General features: G+C 42.4%; 1 protein-coding gene across 4 annotated transcripts in view; it reads left to right on the forward strand.

Annotated features, from left to right (window-relative positions):
* Positions 1-1,154: 1,154 nt before the first annotated feature.
* RSU1 (Ras suppressor protein 1) overlaps positions 1,155-20,045 on the forward strand; it is a 186,193-nt gene continuing 167,302 nt past the window's right edge. For 2 of the 4 annotated variants that reach the window (XM_028507762.2, XM_036023841.1), the window contains exons 1-2: positions 1,250-1,390; positions 1,626-1,737. In XM_028507762.2, the coding sequence (XP_028363563.1) occupies positions 1,629-1,737 (109 nt within the window). In that variant the 5' untranslated portion in view covers positions 1,250-1,390; positions 1,626-1,628. Of the gene's footprint in view, positions 1,173-1,249; positions 1,397-1,625; positions 1,738-20,045 lie in introns of those variants that run through there. The other 2 variants (XM_036023827.1, XM_036023838.1) reach the window with 2 other exon arrangements.

Genomic DNA, 20,045 nt, shown 5'->3' on the forward strand with positions numbered 1-20,045 from the left:
ACCAGAACAGTACTAGCTGGTGCTCACAATTGATCATTTCCCTCTACCAGCAAAGACAGTCTTGTGACTACTTGCAGGCATAATACTGGGTTCTCCCCTCTAAAGAAATTTAACAAACAGCTCCGGGAGAATTAATGCTGACTAGGAGGGAAACAAATGCACAGGAACATTAGAGCAAACACACCAGCTACCTAGAAAAATCTGCTCAGACCTTCATGCTTGGATATAAAAGGGCAACCAAGAATCATCAGATGGAAAAAGAATTACAGCAGGAAGAATGGGAAAGAACTAGATGAACATACACAAAAAGGGATATTTGGGGGAACATAATTTAATAAACAGAGGTACTTCTACAAGATGTATACAAAGAGATGTCCGTCAAAACCCAGGAACCAAGTGAAATCAGATAACCACTTGGCTGGAAGGACAGAAAGAATCAATCTAAGATCGATAGGTTAGTGGGGGGAGCCTTGTCTTCAAGAATAATTCACTGGATTTCAAGAAATGGAGAGGAATGTAAAGCTGCAAGATCTTAGTGATATCGTAAAAACGGCTACAAGAAGAAAATCAGAAACGCTAGTAAACAATGAAAATTGTATAATGAAATCATCATTCACCAGAACACAAAATAAAACGTGAAACAATTTTGGGTGTAGTACTACAAAAGAGAATTTATTTATCTTGGTATTTTCCTCTTCTTGTGAGACAGAGGTCCATGGCTGGGCGCTGGGGACACACGGATCATCACGTAGTTGTTTTTGAAGAGCTCATAATATAGCGGGAGGCACAATCATAGATCTGGAACTAACGGTACCGACTTTTAATAAGTGCATTCACAACTATAGAAGCAGAACACCGAGAAAAGTTTACTTCCAGTTTCGCCAGGACCCAACCCCAGGCACACCACTCCCTCTACAGTCGCTTCCTAAGGTGCCCCACTTCCGCCCACACCACTCTGCACTTCTACCTACAAACTGAGTCTGCGCCAACACTAGTGCGCATGCACAAACCTCAGCCCAATCGGAATCCCATAGCCGGATTCCAGGCGGATGAACTACTGTAGGGTGGGGCGGGGTCTGGATGCCAAAGCGCCTCCCCAGCCCCAGCCTCTGCAGAAAAAAATTACAAACCCTTACTCTGATAGGCGGAGCCTCGCCCTAGGGCCTTGTCTAGTAACTGGTCTCCTAATTTGGGAAGGGTCGGGCTAGAACGCGGGCGGGGCGTGGAGCTGAGCGTGGCACCGAATGCGCCTGCGTGGAGTGCTGGGACCGGGCGTGTACCTGGTTCTAGTTCCAGTTTAGCTTCGGAGGAGTGCATCTTTCACTCACGAAGTGCACCGTGCAGAAGCCTGCCGTTTCCACGCCCAGCCTGTTAGGTGCTGCCCTCCGCTGTGAGTGTGTGTGGCATTGCACTCGACTTTGATGCCTCCGGGCAGCAGGAGGGGTGCTGGACCCTTCCCACTCCCCTGCCCCGCTCCGATCTTCCCCCTGCACCGGAACCCTGCCTGTTGATGCTCGCTTTCCAGGGCCAGGGGAAAACCGAGAGTGCCAGACAGGGTTGCCTAATTTCTGTCCCCGCAGTCTCCTGCCTTCACCCACGTGCTGTATTGTTGTCGTTTGGTACAGATCATGTCCAAGTCTTTGAAAAAGTTGGTGGAAGAGAGTCGGGAGAAGAACCAGCCGGAAGTGGACATGAGTGACCGCGGCATATCCAACATGCTGGATGTCAATGGCCTGTGTGAGTTCTCGGGCAGGGCCTTCCCATTGGCGGACCTGGAAGGGCTTCTAAGTTTTCCAAGGAACTGTCGGTCATGGTGTGAGAGGTTGTAACGGTTTATATTCCACTTTGTGCTTATAGACGTCACTTGTCAAGACCTTAGCTCAGAAAGTTTGCAACCTGAACTTGTCTGTTTTGGCTGGAAAACAATTATGGGAGCCAGGGCAAGAATCACACAGACGCTTGCTGCTGTACCTCAGTACCTGCGCAGCTGTTTATGCTGATTTACGGCATTCCGGTAGATTTTGTCCATACAGTTTACCTAATAGCCACTTTATTTTTTAATTGAAAATCATTTTTGAATCGTTCTTCTTTTCTTATAATATAGTCTTTGGTCCTTGAATAAATGTCACACAAATGGTGTGTGATAGGTGTTCTTGTGCTTGGAGCACGTTAAACGTTTCTTGACTCGTCGTTTTCTGGGTCTGTATTCTCTTTAGTTCAGGCTTTAGTTACATCCAACTTGGTAACTGTGATGTCTTCCTAAATTTCCCTCTTGCCTCCATTTTTACAGCCCCCGTGATTTAATCACTGTTACTTTCAGTGCTATTTTTTTTTCAGTAACACAGGTCTCTTAGTGTTTTTTTGTCTTTTAAACCAGGGATTACAAACTCAAAGGCCTGTGGGGGACAGGTGAGGATGGTTATGAACTTCTTAATAGTATCCCATCTGCCACTCAGATCCAAACAATTGTTACCACCTGGAGATGTTGGTTCAGTATTGCCCCCCTCCTTTTTTTTTTTTTTTAAAGGAACCAGGTACCTAGATGAAATTTACTAGTGTTTAGAAGTTGGCCACTAATTTTAATATTTGAAAAAACACTTTTTAAAGGTGAAACAAAACACTCTTTAGGCTGAATGTGCCTTTAGTTTGGACCTTCTCCTTTAAACACTTATAGTTCATTACCAACAGTAATGTTCTAGTTTCTTGGACGTGACATGGAAGGCCTTCCTGAATCTGACCACAAGCTGCCTTAGCTCCCATCCCTTCCAGGCAGTTAGTGTCCCAGCCATTCTACCTCACTGCCCTTCCAAAACCAGGGCACACGCTTCAGGACTGCATGTCTTTGTAAGTATTGTCTCCTCCCTCTCTGCTCTTCTCCACCCCAAATATTTTTTCCTTTTATCAAGAGTCAGCTCAGATATCACACACAGCCTGTGTAAAGCCTCTGTCTGTATCAAGTTGTCATAGTAGGTAACCTCTGTTCTATGAAGTTGGACACCCCTTGCTTCATGACTGTTGGTACACAGGATTGTAATGTGTTTTTAATGTACGTGTCTCTCTTCCCTGGAGGGGCAAAGCTCTGCCATATTCATATTTGTCTTCTCTATAATATTGCCTGAAACACAGTAGTGCTCAAAAATGCGTGGTGGATGAAGGAAAGAAGGATAGATTAGGCGTGTGAATTAATGAGATCCAGACCCAGATGTGACCCTGGAGAAGAAGGGGAGGGGTCCAGGAGACCATCCAAGATGCTGGCTTTTTAGGTGGGGAGAGAACAAGAGTCAGATTGACTGTGACTCCATGGTTTGTTCCTGGGACAGAGGTTGGGGTTGGTGCCATTGGTGCGCCTCCCGCCTCTGAAAAGGAGATGAAAAGTTGTAAGCGATTTGCATATGCTCACTCTTAGGAAGATACCTGCCATTAAGTTTACTTTTGTACTAATTAGCATCTCAGTCTTGTGGTGTGTGTTGGCCTCTCTCAGTGGTGATGGTTTCCTGGTGGCAGCACCAGAACAGATGTCTCTGGTACTGAATTGGCACTTGTAGATCTGGATGTGTGCCCGAACTGCCCCTGCCTGACTCCACTGTGATCCTGCTGCAACAGAGGGGAGATGGTGAGCGAGTGTCCAGGAGAAGGCCTGGCTCTGCTGTGCTCTTGGCCTGAGGCTGTCTTTTCCTTGGCACCGTTTTTCTCATGGGCTTGAAGGAAGAGGTAGTTTTCGGCAGAAGAATGTTATATTAATACTTCTTAGGTTAGAAGAGGATGTTTTCTGTAGTATGGTATAGCTATTTCCGTTTAGTTGTATTATCTCTTTGAGGCCTTGGCTTTTATTGAAGAAGGAAAGATAGTCACTTGCTTCCTGAAAAGGACATTTCCGGTGTAGTATGAGGTGGTGAAAAATAAGGATATTCTTACATTTTCCTAGAGAAGTAGCTTATGGGGAAATTCAGTGAAGTGAATTTGGCCTCTGTGGTATGTGTAGACTCAAGGAGTGGCTGTCACTCCCTGGCTATTGGACTTCTGAAGCCTAGAGGATTCCAGAATGCCTTCAGAAGCTCATTCCTCAACTGGAATTCATATATCAGTAGTGCACATAATGCTCACTATTTATATTTTAATATTTTACATATTAAAAAATTTAGCATTGTTATATTAATTGTAGTTTATGAAGTCCCATATTCCTTATACCATTTTAACGGTCATCATTAGGTTTTGTGGATTAGTGTTGGGATTAAACATGGTGAATAGTTCATTTGCATGGACTGAGAACGATTATTGTGTCTCATACTTTCCCTTCATTGTCCTTGTCTTTCAGTTTCTCAAAAGATAAGCAAAAATTAAGTTCTGAAGATAAGAGTGGAGGTTTTGTGTTTATTCTCATCATGTGACATGTCCATCTTTCTGCTTGGGAGAATTGTATCTTATAAGCACAGCACTGAGACAGTGAATTGCCTTAAAGAATGTTTTCAGGAGCTTAGGTACCAAAAGCTTTCTGATGGAGAAAACTTCCTAGGCCAGAGACAGCCAGCAGATGGTTCTAGAGTTTTCTGCCAGATTCTAAATATGGTCACCTTCCTGCCCCAAGAGGCAGAAGAGTGCAGTGCTTTTGAGGGGGGCCTTGAAGTTGAACAGAGTGGCTTCAGCGTCTCCATCTTCTACCTACTGCTGTGAAACTTTAGAGGCTGCTTAACCTTTCTGAGCCTCAGTTTCCTCAGGTCCAATGGAGACCTAACTACCCATTTGACAGGATTGTTTTAGTGCAAAGTGCACCGATATATTCGGTTGGCCAAAAACTTTGTTTTTTTTTCTATATGACTCTAGTAGTGCTTAGTTGTCTTTAACTTCCTTTGAAACAATTTTGTTAGATTGTATTGTAACAGCTGTCATATCAGTGTGCATTTAAAAAGAAACTTACTAAAATTGGTGAATTTTTGTGCAGCCATTTTAATATTGAAGATGGAAGAAAATACATAACATTTTCTGTGTATCATGCTTTATTATTTCAGAAAAGGTAATAATGCAACTGAAACACAAAAAAAGATTTGTGCAGTTTGTGGAGAATGTGCTGTGACTGATTGGACGTGTCAAAAGTAGTTTGCAAAGTTTCTTGGTACTTATGACATTTTGGCCAAACAATTCTTTGTGGTGGGGCTGTGTCTTATGCATTGGAAGATGTTTAACAGCAGCCCTGGCCTCTACTCACTCTAGAAGCCAATAGTGGGGGATAACTGACATGCTGAAAATAACCAAATCAATATAGTTAGTTATTGGTGAAAATGAAAAATGTGTCTTTTATGGAAAAAACTAAATGGACTTTTGGGCCAACCCAAAATGTCAACTGCTGAGCACTATGCCTGCTACTGAGTGTATTCACGTGAAATGTTAACTGTTAGTGGGAATTTCCAGATGGAGCCTGACAAGCCTCAGATGCCACCAGTTCCACCACAGCCGCCTGAACCAAGAAAGTCATGGTTAATTACACTGAGCGAGGCACTTTGTCCCGGGCTGATGTTTTCATGGGGCTTGTTGGGACCTGGCGGGCTTGGTGCTTTTTGTCTAGGAGTCTTACAGATTTAGATTGCTGTTATTTTTTAAATTATCCCTCAATTTTTATTTTTTCATTTTCTTCATTTTTTTTTTCTATGTGATATGTAATCTGCAGACATGTTCTCCTTAAAACTTCCAAGAGTAATGACACTGATTTTTTTCTTTTTATTAAAAAAATTTTACTGCCGAAACTCTTCCACACAGCAGCTGTCTTCACCTGGATGGTAAAGGCACTTTTAAAGGGCCTTGTAGTCAGCTTCCAGGAGCCAAGAATCCCATCAGCAGCCTGGAAGACTTTTCTTATTTCTTTTATTTAAGTCATCTGTGACGTTTTAATCTCTTCAAGTTTACTGCCTTCTGGGTGTTCAGGCCTTTATCAGTTTTTTTCAGATTACACTAACATATCTTTCATATCAATCTTAAAGAAAAATAACTTGCTTCAGAGAAAGTGGTCTTTCTAAAGGGCCCTACAGAATAATCCACAAAAGTACTCTCAGGTTGTTATCTGGGAGGAACTAGTCACCTCTGTTTGGAGTTATCAGTTGCAGACATACCTTGTTTCATTGCACTTCATACGTGTTGCGGGTTTTACAAGTTGAAGGCAAAGACCCTCCAGCAGCAAAAGATTATGTCTCACTTTATTGTGATACTTTTAGTTCCCTAAATTGTCTCTATAGGGCCATCTCTGTGGTATTTTTCCTAAGATTTTTTATTTGTTGCATTACTATTTAACCCCCTTATGCACCCCCTAGCCCCTGCAGTCTTCACACTGTTGTCCATGTCCGTGAGTCCTTTTTCCTTTTTCCTCGACCCCTCCACCCTCTAACCTCCCCCCATCCCACTAGCTGTCATCCTGCTCTCTATGAGTCTGTCTCTGTTTTGCTGGTTAGTTCAGTTTGTTCATCATGGGACATTTACATAATGTAATACTACTCAACCATAAAAAAGAAGAAAATTCTACCCTTTGCAGCAGCATGGATGGGCCTGGAGAACATCATGCTGAGTGAAATGAGCCAGTCAGAGAAAGACGAACACCATATGATTTCACTCATACATGGAATCTAAAGAACCACCTTTGTGTTTTGAAACCTGCAGTATCTTGGCCTGGGAAGCCCTTTTCTCTCTCTAGCCAACCCTCTCCCTCTCCCTTGTCACTTAAAGCTAGCTAATTAAAGAAGGAATGACTTGTCCATCCACATGACTCCACTCTTGTGTCACATCCTCTGAGGAGCTACCCTAATACCCCATCCAGCCTGGTTTAAGTGCCCCTTGGGCTGGTGTGCTTGCTTCTGTTATCTGTGTACTTGGCACTGTGCTTGTGGAAAGTTGATTGAAGAAGAATGCTATTGCCTTGGTTACAAATTCAGGTGAGCTGGGGTGGAAAGCATAGCACAGGTGAGGGACCATATCCTCTGTCCCCCCTGCCACAGGCTTCTCCCTCACTTTCCAGAGAGAGAACAGGTTACAGCCATCAGGGACATGATAGAACTGTTCAATTTTCAGTTTTAGATTTTAGGGCAGAGTAATATCTGAAAATGTTTCATCCAGGTAGGAAAGAGAAATAACTGTGACCCCTTTAGTGTAACTGAACTAGTAATGAATGGCCTTTTACAATTTTTCAAACTTTTGACATTTCATTTGACAGTGCTAGTCATCTGTGGCCTCTTTTTTGTTACTAGTGGCTTAACCTCGGGCAGGTCACTTAACCTCTCCGAGCTTTAGATTTCTCATCTGTACAGGCCCATGGAAATAGCAAGAGCAGCTACCTCATAGAATTGTTCTGAGTTATCATTTGTAAAGTGCCCAGTGTACCACCTGCATGTCTCAGTCCATTCATTCGGGCAGCTGTGACAGGATACTGCAGGCTGGGTGGCTCATGGTTCTGGAGCTTGGAAGTGTGAGATCAAGGCATGGTGTGGTGTCTGGTAAGATTCAGTGTCTGGTGTGGACCTACTTCCTGTTTCAGAGATAGCCATCTCCTCGCTGTGTCCTCACATGGTGAAAGGGACAAGGGGTGTTTTTGGGGTCTTTTAGTAGGGTACCGATCTCTAGTTCATGAAGGCTCCACCCTCATGACCTCATCACCTCCCCAAGGTCCCACTTCCTAACACCATCACAAAATGGGGGTTCAGTTTCAGTGCAAGAATTTTAGGGGGATACACAAACATTCAGTCTATCGCATGGCTCATATTAGTCTTAATATTCACTATTACATTTTCAACTCTGTTTTGTCTGTGATTGTACAGAATATGCAGTTTTTGGAATTCTTGGTCGTGGCACTTCTCCTGTGGTCTTCACCTGCTCGTCTCACCGTTTCATCCTGTCTGGGCACCCAGTGCTTGTTCCTCACAGATGGAGGCTTCCCCAGAAGTCAGATGGGCATGTCGCTGGGCGGGGCTGGGAGGAAAAACTGGCCTCACACACACTGCCACTCTTTAGAGCTGTGGTCAGCGCAGGAGGTGGCTGGGGGACAGCAGCGTGTTTCACAGGATTTTAGCTGTAGTGTGCTTGTGTCTCTTGAGAATGACCGGCATCAAGCCTAAAAACTGTTGGCAATTTTTCAACTATTAAGGTACCATATGTCATCCAACAGCTATTCAGTGAATGTCTTTTGTTTTCGTGATGGGCACTATCTAAGGTGAGTCTTTGGGAGTTTCCTCCCTGTTGAATCTTTAAATTATCTAGTGATAAATTAACATTAGCTATATTAAGAAAGCTGTAAACTATTTAATGGATCAGAAGTAGTTAGATTTTTATCATAAGAAACCATAACACCTGTTGCTTTGCCATTATAGCCAACTTTTAATTGTGATACTCAGTTCTGGAGTTGATATGGATAATAATGGGAAGCCAGATCCTGGATCCTTTTTTCATGAATCTACATGAACTTGATTTAAAGAAGTCTGATCTAGATACAAGAGATCTACTGTTACAAAGCAAAAACTAGAATCGATTCCTTTACATCACATAAAGGCCTGTTGCTCCATTGAGTAGCAAGTTTGTGCAGGTTGATTTACTTTTTTATTTTTCAGGGGCATAAAAACGTGGCTTTCCAATTTTCCCTGCACCATTTATTGAAGAGGCCTTTCTTTTCTCTTTTTTTGAATTAAAAAAAAATTTATTGTATTTTTTCCATTACCTTTTCCCTCCTTATACTCCTTACCCTGCCCACTGCCATCCCCACACTGTTGTCCATGTCCATGGGTCCTTTTTCCTCGATCCTTCCACCCTCTAACCTCTCCCCAGAGCTGGCATCCTGCTCTCTGTCTATGAGTCTGTCTGTGTTTTGCTTGTTCAGTTTGTTCATTAGATTCCACATAAGAGTGAAGTCATGGTATTTGCCTTTCTCAGACTGGCTTATTTCACTTAGCATAATGTTCTCCAGGTCCACGCATGCTGTCACAAAGGGTAAAATTTTCCTTTTTTTCTATGGCTGAGTAGTATTCCATTATATAAATGTCTCTTAGTTGTTTTATCCACTCCTCTATTGATGGACACTAAGACTGCTTCCGTATCTTGGCTATTGTAAATAACACTGCAGTGAACACAGGGGTGCTTATGTTCTTTCGAATTAGTGTTTTGGTTTCTTTGGATAAATTCCCAGAAGTGGAATTGCTGGGTCATAAGGCAGGTCCAGTTTTTAATTTTTTGAGATATCACCACACTGCTTTCCACAGTGGCTGCACCAGTCTGCATTCCCACCAACAGTGCAGAAGGGTTCATTCCCCTTTCTCCACTGCTCACCAGTACTCGTCGTTTGTTGATTTATTGATGATGATAGCCATTCTGACAGGTGTGACGTGTTGGGAAAATTGGATGGAGACATGCAAAAAAATGAAACTAGACTACTTTCTTATGTCATACACAAGAATAAATTCAAAGTGGATTAAAGACTTAAATGTTAGACCCAAAACCATACAAATCCTAGAAGAAAACAGATAGTAAAATCTCAGACATTGCTCATAGCAATATTTTTTCTGATATATCGCCTCAGGCAAGGGAAACAAAAGGACTAATGAACAAATGGGACTACATCAAAATAAAAAGTTTTTGCACAGCAAAGGAAACCATCAACAAAAAGACAACTCACTAAATGGGAGAACATTTGCTGATACCTCTGATAAGGGGCTAACATCCAAAATGTATAAAGAATATATAAAACTCCACCCCACAAAAAAATTTCAATAAAAAAATGGGTAAAGGACCTGAATAGACACTTCTCCAAAGAGGGCATACAGATGGCTAATATACATATAAAAAGATGATCAATGTCCGTAATCAGAGAAGAAGCTTTCTTTTCTCCATTGTTTGTTTCTGGCTCCTTTGTTGAAAATTATCTGCCCACATACCTGTGGTTTTGTATCTGGGCTCTCAGTTTTGTTCCATTGATATATTTTTGATCCATTGATCTCTGTTTTTCTGTCAACACCATGCTGTTTTGATTATCTCTGTGGTATAATGCCTTGAGAATATCATGCTAAGTGAAATAAGTCAGTCAGAAAAAGCTAAGAACCATATGACTTCACTCCCACGTGGGGTATAAAACTGAAACTCATGGACACAGACAGCATTGTGCTGTTGCAAGAGGGAAAGGGGTGGAGGGGGCACCTAATATATGATGTTGGGAGATGGTTTGACTTGAGGTGGTGGGCACACAGTGCCATATACAGATCTAGTGTCATAGAAATGTATACTTGAAACCTACTGGTATATAATCTTGGAAATCAGTGTCACCTCAGTAAATTAAATAAATAATAGGAAAAAAGTGTGGTCTAGGAACAGGCCATGTAGATCAAGTGCCTGACCAGCAGGGGTCAGTGTTGAGCCTCTGTGGTTTCCTTAGATGTCCTCAGCCCACACTTACATCATTCACTCCTGCCTGGGCAGTTGCTTCCTTATGCTGGTCATGACTCTTTCTTCTAGTAAAGACATATATTATCTTTTATGGTACTTTATCTAAGAAGCTCACAGGTTCTCTGATCCAAAGCATCTTTAATACCGGGGTATTTCATAACTGCAGTGTGGGCCCAAAGCCTCTGCTGCAGGTCCCGAGGCTTCTGAATAGAGAGGTGCTGATTAGTTAATGAGTTTCACAATGAAAGATGGGTGAATGTTATTTGCTGTTTCCCCTTTGGGCATATTTCATCAATGTGTGATGTTTAACAGTGTGAAAGAGTATTTTGGATTTGAGATGCTGGTGAAGCCAAAAAGACAAGTGATAGTATAATAATTACTAGTTTGCTAAGCTGCCATACACAATACCACAGACTTAGGGACTTCAACTACTGACATTTGTTTCTCACAGTTTGAAAGGCTGGAAGTCCAAGATCAAGATGCAGGCAGGACAAGTTTGTCCTGATGCCTCTCCCCTTGGCTTGCAGATGGTACCTTCTCATTGTGTCCTCACATGGTCTTCGCTCTGTGCATGTATGTCCCAGGTGTCTCTCTGTGTGTCCACTTTCCTTGTCTTATAAGGGTTCCAGTGAGTTTGGATTATGGCTCATGTTAATGGCTTCATTTTAACTTGATCACTTGTTTAATGGTCCTGTCTCCAAATACAGTGACATTCCTGAGATACCAGGGGTTAGGGCTTCTATATAGGAATCTTAAGAGCCACATTTCAGCACATCACATCTAATTAGAGGTTCTGAGTGGTTCATGCTTGAGTGCTTACACTAGGGTAGAGGCTTCTCACACTTAAACCATCATCCTTTGGTGCAGCATTTTATGGATGAGAAAGCAAAAGTTTATCTAGAGTATGTAAATCCTGGCATCACACAGAGGTGGAATCAGAGGTCACCCTTAAGTGTATCTGACACCTTCGTTCTCTAATAACTGTGCTTTGTTGAGTCCCACCCTGGGAAGCTGTAACAGGGGCCTGGCTCAGATGTTGAGGAGTGGAAATTCCAGGGCTGCCTGGGCCAGCAGCCCTTACCTCAAGACATTTCCTTTCAGAATTCTTGAAAACACTGGGCCAATAAAATATATTATTTGGACAGCCTGCAGCCTGGAAATTTAGGTTTATCTCATTGTTGCGGAGCTTTAATTGTGGAGGAAAGCACTAGAAGCAACTTATTATCTATCTAGTCAATGTTAACTGTGTACTATCCCCTTATGGTTTTCTAAAAGATTGTTAAGCATAACTGAACTGAACAATCAGATACGAGATGTCTTTACACTCTATATTAATTCATTTTTTCTATTTTCAAACTTAGAACATTAGCTCCAAACACTTTATAAAGTGTAGTGCTGGAGACGATTGTGTCTGAGAAATATTGGGCCATATGTCATACCAGAGTAAACCTGAATCACATGAAATGGTACCGTTAGTTTTAATTTACTTACACTTCATAAAAAGCCTTTTTATTTAATGTATTTTTCTGCATATCTGTTAATTACTGCTTTGGACTCAATACTGTATTTTGCTATGTATAATGCACACTTTTTTGTCCAATTTTTGAGGGAAAAATAAGGATGCACATTATACATGGGTATAATGATTTCGTACTATGGGCATAATAATGGATACAATCATCCCGTGTATAATGTGCACAAAAACATGGATGTATGTTGTCGCAGGAGCGTGTTATACATGGAAAAATATGTCAGGTCACAATTTTAAGGGTAAACAGGGCCAAATGAAAGACATCTATCATACCACATAGTTAACTGGAAGGGGTCTTAGCCTCTTGCTTTTTTTAAGGCACAGTGCAGACTGGAGATTGGTAACATGGTTTGCAACCTCAGTCAGTATACAAGAGATTATCTTGCAAATGTTCCTGTGCAAGTTGGTTTTTTAGAGCTATAAATATTTAAGTCTTCAGGCTGTGTGAAAGATACCTATTTAACCTGTTATATGTTTGTATTCTGCAACTTGTGCATTGTTTATTAGAAGGACAAATAGATAATATAGTTAAAATGCCTTATACACATGGAGTGCAGTAATGCACACACATGCACAAACACGCATGCTTGCCATTTGCCTGATATGGTACCAAGTTCCCCTTATGGGTTATTTCTTTCACACCTCGCAGTTTCATTATGATTATCATCCCCCTCATCCCATCTTCCAGCCTTTACCTGAGGAAACAGATTTCTAGAGCTTATGTAACTTGCTCCAAGCCAAACAGCTCGTAAGCAGTAGAGCCAGGATTGGGGCCCACGCAGTCAGACTTCAGAAGCTGTGTTCTTACCTTGTGCTACCCTGCCTTATTTATGGCACGGACGTTTTTGACAGGCTCATGCACATACAGAGGTAAAACAGCTAATTCAGCAAGTGTGCCCTGAGCGCCTACTGGCAAACCGGGCCCATTCTAGAAGACGTGGCACCTGCTTATGTGGACTAATGACCCTGTATGGATTTAGGAACATGTTCATGCATGTCCACAGAGGTGGACCCGCCTGCGCTCCTGCTGAGAACATGGGAACCCTCTTTTCAAAACACACATACTTTAAAAAAAATCTACTTCAAGAAAACTTTGAGGTATTTGTATGGATAAGTGTATATGTGACAGTACAGCTTGCTGTAGTTTCAGACCAAGAAATGGAACATGATCAGCACCCAGGGTCCCTGCACTGCCCACTCACTGTCCTCAGTGATTGTCCCGATTCTGAAAATATAGATTAGTTTTGCCTATATTTATGTATTATTAAAACAAAGGATTGTGCAGTGTTCACTCTTGAGTGTCTGATTCTCTTTTTCAGCAGTGTGTTCATGAGATCCATTCATGCTGTGAAGCTGGTTGTAGATCCAGTGAGTGACTCCAGCAGGTTTTCATTCATCTGCTGTTGATGGGCTTGTGGGTAATTTCTAGGCTCGGGCTGCTATGGATAGTGCTGCTGTGAACTCAAGAATACATGTCTTTTTGGTGAACACATAGATTCTTTGCTGTTGGTTGTAGACCTAGGAGAAGAATTGTTGGGCCGTGGAGTGCTGTCTTGCATACTTTTTTAAATGGAAGGGAAGAATCACCAAAATGGGGGAACTATTTGAAACTCACAGTAGTCCCCCTTTATCTGTGGTTTCATTTGCTGTGGTTTCAGTTACCTGTGGTCATCCTTGGTCCAAAAACATTACATGAAAAACTCCAGAAATAAACAGTCCATAAGCTTTAAATGGTCTGCAGTTCTGAGTCTTGTGAAGAAATCTGCCGTCTCCCTCCTCTGTACCCTGGACCTGGATCATCTCTTTGTCTCCAGGTCCTCCAGGTTTGGAGACCCTTGTCTCCATGCTGTACGTGCTCCCTGCCTGTTGGTCACTGAGTAGCTGTTGTTACCCTGTCTGCTGTTGCAGTGTCGCCATGATTGTGTTCTAGTAATCGTTAACTAATGCCCCAAAGTGCAAGAGTAGTGGTGCTCGCAACTTAGATATATGGGTTTCAGGGAGAAGCCCTGAAGTGCTTCCTGTAAGTGAAAAATTGAGAGTGCAGTTGATATTTTGAAGAGAGAAAGAGAGACATATACACACACATTCATGTAACTTTTATTACAGTATGTTATTGTAATTTTTACTTAGTAAAATTACAATATTTTTACTAAGTAAAACTAAGAGTTTTACTATTATAGTTGTTAATCTCTCCTGTGCCTAATTTATAAATTAAACTTTATCATAGGTATATATGTATCTATGTATGTATGTATAGGAAACATCATAGTATGTATAAGGTTCAGTGCTCTCCATGCTGTCAGGCATCCCCTGGGGCTTTGGAACGCATCCTCTGTGGGAAAGGGGGACACCTGTAATAAGGGGGGCAGCAAAAGACCATGGCACATTCTAGAATGTAAGTGCTGTAAAGGAGGTAAGCTGATTGAAACTCCCATTAGAGAGGAAATGTTCGGAAGTCTTCTCAGGGTTAGTAAAATCTTCAAGGTCTGGAGTCAGTTTTATTCTATATCTACCTACCTACTTTTCTCTCCCCATCCCCTCCTCCTTCCCTTCCTTCTTCTTCGGGTTGTCTGTATTGGCTAATTTTTCTTGCATAAACTATTTTATTTCTGTAACATAAAATAGGTGTATTTTTAGAAATCAGTTGTAGAACCCTAGAAATCAAAAAGTTAAACTCCTCGTTTACAGGTGAAGGAACTCTGTGGCCCTGAGAAGTAAAGTGATTTGTCAGGTTCCACAGATACCAGAAGCAGAACTGAGGCTGCGGCCAGGGTCTCCAGATACCAGATCTTCAGCTGCTTCTTTCCAAAATGGGACAAAAATGTTCACACCTGGGTCGAGGGTTCTTTTCAAGATGGTGGAAATTTCTGTCATAACAAAACAAGTACAAACCTGAATGGGAAAATTTCTTTCTATTTTGAATGAAATATGACAGTTACATAAAGTGACTCAGAGCAGAGCCTGAGGCCCAGATTGTAGTCACATGACCCTGATAAAAATTACTGGATTCTCTAGAGCACAATTACCTCATTTTGAAGATGCAAGTCTGAATTCAATTATCAATTCTATGAAACAAATTTTAAAAAAGAGATAAGAAAGAACTAGTATTTGTGTGATGCCTGCTACATCAATATGCTATGCTGGGCACTTTATAGTCACTCATTAGAATCAAAAACATTAAAATAAAGTAAGGTAATAACATACTAGGTAATGTTTACCAAATTCTTAAAATGTGGCTGGCACAGTTTCAAAACTTTGTTACCTCATCTCCTCCTCATAATAACCTCATACGATAGTACTGTTTTTAACTCTCTCTCTTGCAATTTTAAATGAGAAAAATGGGGCACAGAGATGGAGTAACTTGTCCGTGGTTTTGGGACTAGTGAGCAGAGAATTCTCTGAAAGCTGTTTTCAAACAAGAAACTGATTTGTGCTGACCCTGTTTTTTTACTGGCCAAACAAGTACAGCAAACAAATGGAACCCACTGTATGGCATTTAAGGTATCCGAAGGATATAAGGGATATTAGTCTATAAGTTCATATTTCTCCTTAAATGAGGGCGTGAGCAGTATCAAATGGCATGCTTTCCTTTTCAGACAATACAGTGTATTCTCGGCTCCCATGTAGCTCTGGAGATGAATGAGGTAGCTGGTGGGCACAGGCACTGTTTTCTTCTCGGGGTCTGCTGTTAGGCACTTCTCTCTGATTCCTCATTTCTCTCCTTTCTCTACCTCTGCCTCCCTCCACACCTCTTACCTCAACGTAGAGCCCATGTTTCCCTGGAAAGGCACACCCCGTTCAGAAGCAGGGAGGATGGAATCTGGACCTGCTGCCTGCACAAGAGGTGGTTCTTGGAGCTCAGAGAGCTGGAAGTCCTCCAGCAGCCTCCAGCTACAGTACTCGAGAACCTCTGTGCCTCCTGTCTTTACCCGCACCCATGATTTGGTCTCATGGGCAGTTCATCATTGTTGTTACCCTTGGCTTCGAGCTTCTCTCCCATGTCATTCCCTATCCTGACCTCCAGGTGCTGCCTTCTCCAGTCTCAATTAACTAGTCTAATGGACTGGTATTCCTCAGCTGCCCCCAGTTCAGAACTGGGGTGGTTTCTTTCTGACCAGCTGCAGGGTCTCCCTAGATTTCCTCCTGGCCTGATGTCTCTCCCCACAATCCTGCTCGAGCCACTTCCCCAGATCCAGCAAATGAACGTAACCTAGATGGCACCCACAAACCCTCACCTCCACGGCACCCCCCAAAGACTGTTAGACTCTTTACCTGCAACCCCTGCCCCACAGAGCTGCCCCAGTGAGATCTTCAAAATGGCTTGTGTGTTGGCTGAGCGCATGCAAAATTTTCTAACTATTGATCATAACTGTCCTTTTTGAGTGTCGACTCTGTACCAGATACTACTGACATTATCCTGTATTTGAGGAGCAGCATATTTTTTTTCATTTTACCAATAGGGAAAATCATTATGTATTAAGAACATTTATTCTTTGCCTGTCGTACACAGTAGTCCCCCCTTTCCTGCAGAGGGTGCGTTCCGAGACCCAGTAGATGCCTGAAACACAGATAGTATCGAACCCTTTATATGTGTTTTTTCCTTGACATGCATAGCTGTAATAAAGTTTAATGATTGACACAGTAAGAAATTAACAACAGTAGCTAATAACAGCAATCATAACAATAACTGCAATAAAAGCTACGTGAGTGTGATCTCTCAAAACTATTTTACTGTACTCACTTTTTCACTTAGGGGATCTTTTAGGGCTTCTTTTTGGCATATCTGAATTGCAGCTATCACTACTCGTGGCCGTTGTCAAGTAGAATAGGGTTACTTGGACACAGCACTGTGGCACTGCGACACTCGTCAGATACCAGAGACAGCTGCTGAGTGACTAAAGCACAGGAGCGTCCACAGCACGGAGACGCTGGACAGAGGGGTGGCTCACGTCCCAGGCGGGACCGAGTGGGACTCGCAAGATTTTGTGTGACGCAGAATGGTGGGCAGTTTTAAAACTTATGAACTGTTTATTTCTGGAATGTTCCATTTAATATTTCAGACTGCATTTGCTTGTGAGTACCTGAAACTGCAAAGCCAAACCACAGGTAAGGGGGCACCTGTATTACAGAGTAAGGTTGTTGAGGGCAGTACCTGTGCTTCCCTCATGTTCTATCCCTCTTACACCAGGCAAGTAGTCTTGCAAAATGGTCATAATTTATGGAGTATTTGATAATTTTTCTCTACTTAAACTTCATGAGCAGTTAAAGACTGTGTATCTCAGGTAGCTTACTATGTTTTTTGCTTTAATTGTCCGAGGCAGCTTCAGAGATGCAATTTGGCTTTGCATAAAATGTGTTCGGTTGGGAATAACATGGGCTCCACGTTGTTAATAACACAGTACCCTGGGTCTACTGTCTTTTAACTTAATGTCCCAAATGATGCAGAGCCCCCATCAATGACCAGCTCATGGGGGGGGCCTCACATGTGAATTCTCTGTGCTTATTTACAAGTAGAAAGAAGTATCACTACGCCTCCCCCATGGCTGCATATGATAAATTGCTCCCTGTTGAGTGCAACAGCAATTAATTATGGTTGATAGACCCTTTATCTGTAAATAGAATTCAGTCAAATAATCAATTTTGAAAACTTGCTCCTAAAGAGTTTCCAACTCTCCAAAATAATTAGTTGTGAAGTAAAGGAAGGCTTTCATACCATGGTGATTTTCTCTTTGAAGTTTTAAATTATGAACAGAATTCGAAAGAAATGTTTTTCTGATTCTGAGCATGTTGATGAATATGATATTTGTATTATATCTTGGTATGAAACATTTTATTGTCTGTCTTCACTTTAATTTATTGTCAGAAGCTGCATATTTAAGAAGATCCGAATCTATATCCTACTACCAAGGGTGAAATAACTTCAGCCATGTGACATGGGCAGGCATTTTAATCATGCAACGTGGAGACACAAAACCCAAATTGGTCAGCATTGCTTCCTGACGCTGACACCTGGCCAGCTCCCACATCCCCATGGAGTCCCTGAATCGGGGTTATTTAGGGCTGTTGCTGTGTCCAACCTACTGGGGAGCCAAAATGGAAAAAGCCATTTAGACCATCCTTCATTTTAAGTTCAAATTAATTCTTTTTGGTCTACAACTTTGGGAGGAAATGTATTAACATACGGTACTATTTGCAGTGTAATTCCTGGGATAGCACAGAATTTGAATGGTGTCGCTTGGAGTTGTGAAACGAGGTGGCTGTCTTCGAATATCCCAGTGGGGTATGGTGGCTCTTGGAACATAGCACTGGTTGGTACCACAAGAGCTATCAAGAAGAGGTAAACCATTTGCCTTCTGATGATAGCAGTGTTTTTGCAATTGCTTCAGCAAACAATGCAGCCTGTGGAGTGACCTGGTGGTTGCAGTCCAGTTCTCGTGAACGACATTTCGGAACCTTTCATTTGCAACCCAAAGGCGGCCAGTTTTGACCTGTGACAAGATTGCAGGAACTTGCAAGCCTCATACTGCTTTGTGTGTTTCCCAGTCTCATTCCCCTGGTGTCATCCGCGCCGTGTTTTTTCCTCTGGAAGTAAATGTCATGCTGTAGAGCCAGAACTTTCTACCCTCTCTAAAGTGCTACCAGAGGAATAATTTGCTTTCTAATTTGCCAAAATGGAACTGCAGAGACAATTTCCAGCGTGCCACATCTTTGTGATATGTTGGGCTATTTTGAAAGCAAGTCTGTAATTTCATCTTAGGGTGCTATGGATTCATCATGCTTATTTTTCTCTTCTGATGCTGCCTACTTTATGTGGAAGGAGGAGGAAAAGACCAACATATTTAAAATAATAATATCTTGCTCCATGTGTTATCTAGAAAAGATGATTCTTTTTCTAGAAGTGTTTAGTTAGTCCTTTGGTTTTTCTTATTTTATTTCATTAAAACATTGGCTGCCCCTCCAGTCCTGTGCCTTCCCCGTTTTCCATCTCTTTGCTCAGATATGGAAGCTGTGGCTGCTCCATAACCTCCAGTTTCCCTGTGCCTTCCAAGTCTAGCTTTGGTGCCTGGTGTGCCTCTGCCCTGAAGCATTTTTGGGTGTGTCAGCCATCCCACAAGCAGTAACAATTCCCTCCTGAGCTGCCATTATCCTTGCTGATACGCTCTCTTTTGTCCAGGATCCTTTTATACCTCGCATTTTAGGGTTTCGGTACATGTTCTGTGTTCCCTAAAATGAGTGAGTGTGCAGTTTGTTACCCAAACCAGGGTAGTTTTGAGAGGAGCAGCAGACACAACCTGAGGCTGCCCCAGGCTAACCAGGGTGTATGGTCTACATTACTTCTATAAGGGTCTCCAAGGCAGAGACTTGACCCTCTCAGTGTGCTCCTTGAATACCCAGCAGTGAATCCTCACTTGTCTTTCTTGTGAAATTTTTGAACAAACCAGGTCCTCTTTGAGCATTTTCCTGCTGATTTCCTTTTTGTCTGGACGGCAGATGATCACCAATCCTATACACAGTGCCAGCATCCTCACCCCGCCACCCCTTTTCTAACAGCCACCTTCCTCCCAGCGATTCTGTTCCCCCCTGTTCGTTTAGGCCTGGTACAGTGTTCACCCAAACCCCGCATTAAAGGTTAGAGACGGAGAGGCAGCCGCAGCAGGGCTAGGCAATACTCAGCTGTGCGTGTCCAGCGTGTCTCTTAGTCATTTAGTTGACTCTGGAAATATACTCTGCTTTGAAAATGGTTGGGCGAAGACGAGTTTAATATTGCGCTAGGAATTTTAATAACAGTTCTCACTGTTCTGGCGGTGCTCATTCTAGACAGTTTATGGCCCGCAAGACCACGAGTGCTGTTTACACAGTGGAGGGTCTCCCAGTGCGCAACTCAGGTTAGCAGCGCAGGCCACTGGGTGCGGCCACTTCATTTTCCCAACATGTTTGACTAGAACGGCTTTCGTATTTTAAAATAATTTATATCCTATGTTGGTGTACCTTTTCTTCCCCTTCCTTTTTCTTTGAGGAATTTTTCTGTGTTTATTTGAGCCCAGCTGACAATTGCCGGCAAGCAAAGCCTCACCGGATTAAGAAAATGCTCCTCCCCTCTTTTTTAACGGTG

Source organism: Phyllostomus discolor, chromosome 1 (assembly GCF_004126475.2).
Source record: "Phyllostomus discolor isolate MPI-MPIP mPhyDis1 chromosome 1, mPhyDis1.pri.v3, whole genome shotgun sequence".
In the NCBI taxonomy this organism is placed as follows: Eukaryota; Metazoa; Chordata; class Mammalia; order Chiroptera; family Phyllostomidae; genus Phyllostomus; species Phyllostomus discolor.